General features: G+C 50.2%; 1 protein-coding gene across 1 annotated transcript in view; it reads left to right on the top strand.

Annotated features, from left to right (window-relative positions):
- Positions 1-7,282: 7,282 nt before the first annotated feature.
- The window catches only part of ELOVL6 (ELOVL fatty acid elongase 6), an 80,485-nt gene continuing 79,148 nt past the window's right edge, over positions 7,283-8,619 (top strand). The window contains exon 1 of the mRNA XM_076336899.1: positions 7,283-7,523. Within this exon, the coding sequence (XP_076193014.1) occupies positions 7,435-7,523 (89 nt within the window). The 5' untranslated portion in view covers positions 7,283-7,434. The remainder of the gene's footprint in view (positions 7,524-8,619) is intronic.

The raw sequence follows: 8,619 nt of genomic DNA, 5'->3' as shown, positions 1-8,619 counted from the left end.
AGCTGCTGGAGGCCAGGAATAACACTGGAGGACATCTCAAATGGCAGTACCAGACACCCATCTCTGAAAATGAGTTGAGACTGAAGTGACTAATGTTAGAGTCCTCAGCAATGACACAACATAGCTCCAGCTACACTGATAAAACTGCCTGGGAGATGGGGTACTCCTAGGCAGAGCCTGCCCACAGACTTCCCCATACCTCTGAAATAGTAACAGCAGACTGAATACACAGCTGGGTACAAAAACTTCCCCTTGACCCTACTGACTTCCTACAAAAATCCTGGCAGTTTTATTATCATCTTAATTTGTTCTTATTTCTTCAAGTATTTAATCTAATGCTAACACAGAACACTTTTTTATGCCAACAAAAAGCACTTCTGAGGCCAAAAAATACCTGTGCGGTCCAGAAGATATTCAAAGATGTGTTTAAAAATTAAAGACAGCCCTTTAAAAACAGATTCTCTGTGCAACTGTGCAACTACTTTTCTGTACGACTTTTCTTTCTTGTACTCTAAAGTGCATGCAACTCTAAATTGCAAAGTAAAGTTCTTTTATAGACTATTTTTGCACAGATTCCAGATGGCACAGAGCAAGTGACTTTGCTATGTAAAGCTAAAGATTTTAGAGGAGGTGACTATAAAGATTTACTCCGCTTTTGTACCCCCTTCATCACTGACTGTAGGATTAGTCCAACTGATGAAGTGAAAGAACAAGAGAAAAGCTCAGCAATCATTTCCCATTTCCAGTTTTGAAGAATCAGCCTAGGCATCGTTTTGGGGTTTTTTTTTGGTAAATCCCCAAAATAGAATACAATCAATATTTGTACGGTTAAATGTCACATTGTTACATGGAAGAGACCTTCTTTTTCCCCTTTCTAATCAGTGAGCCTTTGTGCATACCTGTATGATCTCGTCAGCAGCAGGGAGATTATGCAGCATAACTGATGACTGAGTCCTGTCCTTCATTTTAATAATCTCTGCATGGGATTTGTGTAGCACATTCACATTTGATTTAATAACAGTGGTAAGTAATAGTAATCTTAACCATAATAGTTAAGCAATAATTAACAGGAATTAATCCGGTTATTGCCTTCCTGCTGAAGGAGCCCAAGTGATGGCTTTCATCTTCGAATGGGCAGCGAGTGGGCTGAGCACTATTTCCAAATCCCATCGCTGACTCCATTGGCTCAGACAGCATGTGTGCCACCACATCTCGTCCCTGCTGAGGTCAGCAGGACTTTCCAGGGCCACTGCAAGATACAGCACAAAACCCTGTAGCAGAATCACAATCTGTACGTACTGCAAGCTGTGACAGTTGGGATAGAGCCTACGAGCCATTTGCAATACCACTGTTGCATTATCAGGTTTTTTTAAGGAAGGGAGTGAACTGATTTGTTCAGGAGAGATAGCAGTATCAGTTGTGCTGGCTCTGGAAGCAGCTAAACCTGTACAGAGCAGAAGCAGGTGAAGAGTCCAGGCCTGCTTGATGACACTTTCCTAATCGCAGTTGGCAGGCAAGCTTCATGCTAGAGGCTGAAACCGTGAAGAGGAAAACCCGACCACAAGATTTTCAGGGTGCCCAGTATTTTGCTCTGCAGCCACTTCATCGAAGTGCCTGTCAGCTTTTTGCTTGCTTTCCAAGATCGTGAAATATGCAGAAACGAGCTTTCAAGAAATTCAAAGTATAAAAAAGTACGGAAAGTTAAGGTTGAAGTACACACTTATGTACTTATCTCTCTACTCATCACCCAAAATATACACATACCCACCCATAAATAGACACCTGTAATAGCAGCGCTAATCACTTGAAGCAGTGCTTTCTGCTTCTGGGGCTCTTTTGTACTGCAATGTAAAATTAATTAGTCTTTAGAACATAATTGCACAGACCCCATTATTTCAACAACCTTTTCCATTTTTAACCTAATTCAATTAAAAAGTAGTATGCAGGAATGTCAAGCAAATATATGGATTGCCATCAAACACCATAAGAGTCAGTTCCTATTTCAACCTCTACCATAGACTTTTAGCATGACCTCAGCATGCAAACTTAGGTGGTTCAGTGTAGGCATCAGCTCCAAACTGACGTCCCCATGTTTGAACTTTTTGCCTTTCGCTTCTCCATCTCATCTCCTTCCCTTAAAAAACAGATTATTTTTGTTGACTGCTCAGCAATGAAAGTCAATTTATTTTCTCTCAGGTTTACTGATATCGTCCAACCCAAGGCTGTGGGGAAGGAAGTATGCTGTTGGTGTCGTGCTCTCCCTGGCTTGTAGGGATGAAGCACTCCACAGGTCTGCAGATGTACTGGCAGATAATGTAGAAAAAAACTCGTGTCTTTTGCCTATGAATGAATACCATCTGGGATATGCTTAGAACTGCTACTAGTGTACGCAAAGATGGGAAATTCAAATTCTGTGATTTATATGGAAATGGCTATAATGAGGGAGGTCTTGCTGTTGGATTGCATTTTATGCACAAGACTTCACGTGCTTTGAAACCACAGAGATTTTCCACTTCTTGCCACAAACCATGGCCTAGAGCTTCAGCAGGAATTGAAAAATGTTTCTGCTTCTTATGGCTGTGAAGAAAATACTGAGAGGGGCTGAGGAGGTGAATCACGTGAAGACAAAGATATAATTATCTTACTTACAACCACAGTGAGCTTTTATCAAGCCAATCTAAGCCATAGTCCCAACAATGAGGAGGGGCAGATTTCCGTCCAAGCTACCCACAAGGGCTGCACCCTCGAGCTGCTTCCTGGCTCCTGTGGTGCACTCCACAGCTTGCTCCTGCCCGTCGTCATTTCTGTTGTAACTGGCATGAGCTGCATTAAAAGCATTGCAGAAGAGCTTAGATCTAGGTGGTTTCAGAGCACACGGGTGATTTTTAAGTGTGTGATCAAGCTGAAGTCCCTGGGTACTGTAGCATGACAGAACGGGAGTATGGTGAGACATGGGTTATTTTATAGACCTGAAAGATGACACAATAATTCTGCTCTAATTTCCCTTATAACATTTTAACTCTGATTAGTGCTTACTATTGATTTATTATGAGCTACACTTCCTGAGTACAACAGTTTGTTCACAGGGTTTGCTTAGCCTTACCATGGCATCCATCCAAGCAGCTTCCCAGCTGTCTGTGGTTGAGTCCAGGCGTAACGCAGTGGCACAGATTAACCCAATTTGCAGGCCTGACTTGCCAGGTAGACTTGGGCTGCCATTTTTTGTTTATTCCCTGGCACTTTTTGAAACCTTTCTTTTTGTTAGGACCAGTCAGGACCGGCTAGTAGTCCGAGGGAGGTCCCTTTTTCATTCTTCATACCAACTCCCATTATCTTATCCAAGGGCACCACCTAATTCTTTCTAGATTATGGGGTATATGGGAGAACCCAGTTTTCCATGGCTTCCATTATTTGTATGTCGCTTTGCTTTCAGGTATGGCAAAATCGCAGGCAGAGAGATTAAATCCTTTAATGCATTAATTGATACAGCTGGGAAAAAAGCTTTCAAGCACGCAGGCCTCCTTCAAGTTTTTGTTTGTTTTGGTAATTGATGTTATGTTTAAATCACAATGTCAACTCTCATTGCCACTTACTATACCTTATGTTGACTTGTCAGCAATACAGCATCTCATTTCCCAGCAGCTGCTAAGAGTTTAGTTGAGACTTAGCTATACATCAGTACGACAAACTATTCAAAATTACTCCTTACAGCAATAGAAGCCTAATGGTTTTTGCAATAAATTAACACTGTGACAGGAAGGAAAAAGTATTTGCTTAGTAACAGGAATGATAACGGTAAGGTGCCCAACCTGATTAGACAGTTCTTCGTAAATCCTGAATGAACCTGCTTGCGTTATTCAAGCAAAGGGTCTTGGGTAAAATGGAGATGGCATTAATGTCTGTCTGGTATAAAATGCAGCATTTAGCTGCTATGCCTTCTCCACAGCCTTAGGAGACATGCTAAATGAGGGGAATAAAAAGTAATGCTCAATAACTATCCACTTACTGAATGAGATGGACACCCCATAGAAAAAAATATATAAAGGTATGCACATGAATGTGTGCAGAGGGACTAAGGTTGTATTCCCTGTCTCTTGAAACCATATCCTTCTCCCCACATCCTTTCTCCTGAAAGGTGTTTACAACTTTCACTCCAAGTTCCTGCTTTTATGTGAGAATTAATTAAATTACTTCAAAAATGGTTACATAAAAGTTATTTCCCCTTAAAACAGACTATATATTTTTGTCTACTGTTCTTGACTGCAAATTGATACAAGCAACTTCCTCAAGGCCAAGAAGATTTTATACGTTCTTCCATTGTCCATGCAGACTTTGTAAGTGACCCCGAGCTTCGGTATTAACTTTCAGATAGTCACGTGCTGGGGGGAATTTTCAGGTAGCCCCCATAGGACTGGCACAGGAAGGGAAGAAGGATTCATTGCAGATTGTTTAACCTGTGTAAGAAGTCCTGTGAGCTATAGAAAACCTGGAGAAGTCCCTGGTGAGCTTCTGAGACTTATATGAATCCTAGTAGGGTTTAGCTTCAAGGCTGTTACTGTATTAGCTGAAACTGTTACAGCTGATTTTCAAGTGTTGCTGGGACTTAACTTCTGACAGTCAGCACTCCTGAAAGAGCACCAAACGCCACACGGAGTCTGGAGACTCAGAAAACGCTTTGTGAGTCTGGACTGCAGCTGAGCTCCCAGGGTAGATATTTCCAGACAGAAACCCTGGGGGCAATAGTCAACCTCATCTGAAGCCCCGTGGCCATCCTAACCCCAGAGGAGCCCTTGCCATAGCATTTTATAACATTCAGCTTCATCCTGTGCACCTCACCAGCTCTGGCACCAACTTTAGGAAGCCGCCAGGGGAAGGGAGCAGGTCTCAGACCTTCTGGCTAAGCCGCCACTTCAGGGTTTGTAAAGTCCATCCATGCACTCTGGAAACTTCACATTCGGGACACTTCTGTTCTGAAGAACTGTTTTCTGGGAGAAAGAAACCCACAGACCATAAACTTCAACCCACCAGATACTCATGAAATAATCAGATGGGACAAGTCATTAAGTCATTCAAGTTTCTAATCCAAAATAGTTTGGAGATGCAGAAAAAGGGATATTGATTTTTTTTTCCCAAAAAAATTAAAATTTCTGGTAACCATTTCTCTGTAACAACTCCACTTTTAAGACAGAAAAAATATTTTGTCACTCATGGGAGCAAGATAGACAAATGTTCTCTCAAAATTGGGGTCCAGATTTTCGTGTTTATTTCCTAGTAATTTTTAACCAAAGAGAGTTGACAATACGCCAGCATTTGTTGTGTCCCAAATGAATTTCTCCACATTTCTGTATTAAAGATATTGTTCAGATGGATGATCAGTATCACCTGAAGCAAGTGGAGCAATGGAGCAAGTGCAGACGCATGCTGTGGTGAGGGCACCACCAGGAGATATCTCAGCTGGAGGTGGCACATCTGTGTATAATCCTACAGCAAGTGTCTGGCAGAGGAGCAGTGGACGCAGGCCGGTATCTGCCATGGGGCAGCATTTATCCTCTGGCATGACGGCAAGGAGCAGTCCCATGGCTCAGAACCCAAGCATTGCACCTGCGAGGAGCCCTTCACCCCGTGCTTCATCCAGCCACACAATGTCATCTGTGGCTGCACTGGAGATTTCTCCATCTGTCTTCCCCCATCTGCCTTTGGGTCCCTGTCCACTGAAGCTGCCTGCCAGTGCAGATTTAGAAGACTAACACGCACCTGTAGGGGCAGAACTTTTGGAGTAGTAGTGCAAATGAAGTCAGCTTCGCCAAAACACCACTCCACTGGCCAGTTCAGTGGCCATTGAAAGCTGATCCGAAGTGGTTTGGAAAACCCTTACAGCTCTCTCAGCTTCTCCATCTGGAAAGCAAGGCTAGGACTGTTTCTCTTCTACTTCATCTTGTCTATACAGACAGTAATCTCTTTGAGAAAAGGACTATGGACCTTCATCTGCTGAGGGCCCCTGGGTAATAAATAATAATTTAGCACCGCCTTGCAGTTTCAGTGTGAGCAGCGTGGTTTGGTGTTTTGCTTAAAACCCCCAGTCAGATGGCAGTGCAAGAAACTCAGCCCTCATTAGGAAAAAAGACAAGTTCTAATTGTCAGGGAAAAAGGAGATAAAAGCTGAAAAGCATGACTCTGAAGAGCACAGTGGTCAAAAAGCAAGCAGGAACATCAGACTGGTTAGCTCTTGATGTCCCACAACTTGAGGGCTCTCTTTTTTTTTTTTCCTCAGTGCTTGGGTCTAATGACATTAAGCACTTCCATGTCAATGAGAACTGAAGTCCACGAGAGTCAAGAGCGTGCTGACCTGTGCCGGATCTGCTCATTTACGGCTGGGTTTCTTGCAATGAAAGCTGTTCTCCCCCTGCCTTCAGACTGCAAGCTCAGTGGGGGCTGGGACCGCTATTTTAGCCCAGCTTGTACTGTAAAGCACGTCCAGGGTGCTGCCGGAGTCGGAGGAACTCAGCTGGAGACATCAGCATGTGGCAGATGAGACGGGAAGGCAAAATTAAGGGCATATAAACACCGTGTGCCCTAGCTGCGAGAGGAGCTGAGCAGGTGATAATTACACTCGGGGTCTCTGCCCCATGCTCCACCAGCCCCATCCATACGACAACATCCAAAAGCATGTCTGTCCACAGTGGGGAGCCTGGGGCTGCCTGTCTGCAGGACAGTGTCCTCCGCATGGGGACACCCAGCCGCAGCCCCGTGCCCCTGCACCACGCCGGGCCTGGCCGGGCAGTGGGGGCAGAGGGTCCGCTCCCGCGGGGTGGCGGCAGTCACAGCAGGTGCATATTGAATTTAAATGCAAAAAGGACGGGGGGGTGGGTCGGGGGGTGGGCAGGGTTTTTTGGGGGAGCGTATGCGTTTGCTTTTCTGGCTAACCTCAGCTTGCGCTTCTTGATTTCCCGGGAGGCCGGGGAGGGCGCGCAACGCGCTGCGGTAGCGATTCAGCACAGGGGTGGGGGCTTCCTATTTTTGTAGTTATTTTTGACGGCCTGGGGGTGGTTCTTCCGTGCCAGGCCGGAGCGCAGCGCCGGTGCGGAGCGGCGCCGTCCGCCGGGCAGCGGCGGGGGCTGTGCGAGGGGGGGCGGCGGCGGGGGGCGGGTGTCCCGGGCGGCGGCGGCGGCGGCGGCGGCGGCGGCGGCGGGCGGGCACTAAGACCGCGCCGCCCCCGGGCGCTGCGCGGCGGCCGCAGAAGAGGAGGAGACCGGCGGGCCCGGGAGGAGAGGCGCGGAGGGGAGCGGAGCTATGCTAAACCCGGGGTACCGCTGAGGCGGGGCGGGCCAGGCCAGAGGCGGGGGCTCTCCGGCGGCGGGCGCGCAGGGGCCCGGCTCCCGAGGCGGCGGCAGGCAGCATTTCGGCGCGGGGAGCGGCTCCGCAGCCACCGGGCCAATGAACATGTCAGTGTTGACTTTGCAGGAATACGAATTCGAGAAGCAGTTCAACGAGCATGCGGCCATCCAGTGGATGCAGGAGAACTGGTGAGTGCCGCCCCCCGGGCCCCGCCGCCCGCCCGCCCGGATCGGCGGGGAGGCGCTGAGCCCATCCGGGTGCGCGCTGTGGGCGCCCGGCCGGCGCGGCGCGGCTCGGCTCGGCGCGGCTCGGCTCTGCGCCGCCGTGCGCGGGCACACGGGCGCTGCCGCCGGCGCTACCTGCGCGCCCGGGCGGGGGTCGCCCCGCCGCCTCCCCGCCGGCTTACGCAAGGCCGGGGCATCCCGCCGGCGGCGCGGTGCGGTGCGGGCCCCGCCGCCGCCCCCTCCCGCCGTGCCCCGGCCCTCCGGCTGGCCCGGCGGCTCAGAGCCGCACACGTGCCCCGGCTCTGCCCTCGGCCTCCCCTGCCTCCATCCCTGCCCGTCCCTCGCCGCCCGTCCCTCCCGCTCCCCGCGCAGCAAGCCCGGCGAAACAAGTTGCGCGTGTGCCGCGCTCCCCGCGGAGCCCCTTTTCCTCCCCCCTCCCCTCCCCCAGCTCCTAATAAAACTTCATTTGCAGCCATGCGGCTATTAACTTTCCTGGCGTGTGCGTGCGGCCGGGGAGCCGGGGCAAGGCGAGACGCGGCGGGACCCGCCGTGCCGGGGTGCTGCGCAGAGACCCGGCGGGCTTCCCGGGCCGCCGCGAGTCGGAGACTCACGGGCACGCACACGGACACACGCACGCACGCAGCCTTGCCCGCCGAAAGGGAGCGCTGTGCCGGGAGCCTGCTCGCTGCCCCGCACTGCCCCGGGGGCATCCCCGGTCCCGGGCGCGGTCCACGCAGCTCCCCGGGCCTCGGCCGGCAGCGTGGAGGCAGGGGTGGAGGGAGAGCCCCTGCTGTCCCTGCCCCCTTCCACGGGTCCCTTGGGCTGCCCTCGGGGCTGGGATCCCCCTCTCCTTCACGCCCGACCACACTTTCCTCCCGGTCCTTGTCCTGGCGTCATCCGCCTGCACAGGCCTTGTGTTCACACCTTGCCTGCGCTCACCCACGCCTCTCTGCACCATCCCCGGCCACCCTCGCCTGGTGCCCAGTCTTGCCCTTTCTGCTGCTGCCGTGGTCTCTCTCCCCAGCTTGCCCCCGACTTTCCCATTGCCATTATGCCCTCC

Source organism: Aptenodytes patagonicus, chromosome 4, assembly GCF_965638725.1.
Source record: "Aptenodytes patagonicus chromosome 4, bAptPat1.pri.cur, whole genome shotgun sequence".
Taxonomy (NCBI): domain Eukaryota; kingdom Metazoa; phylum Chordata; class Aves; order Sphenisciformes; family Spheniscidae; genus Aptenodytes; species Aptenodytes patagonicus.
This window is presented reverse-complemented; position numbering and strand designations above follow the sequence as displayed.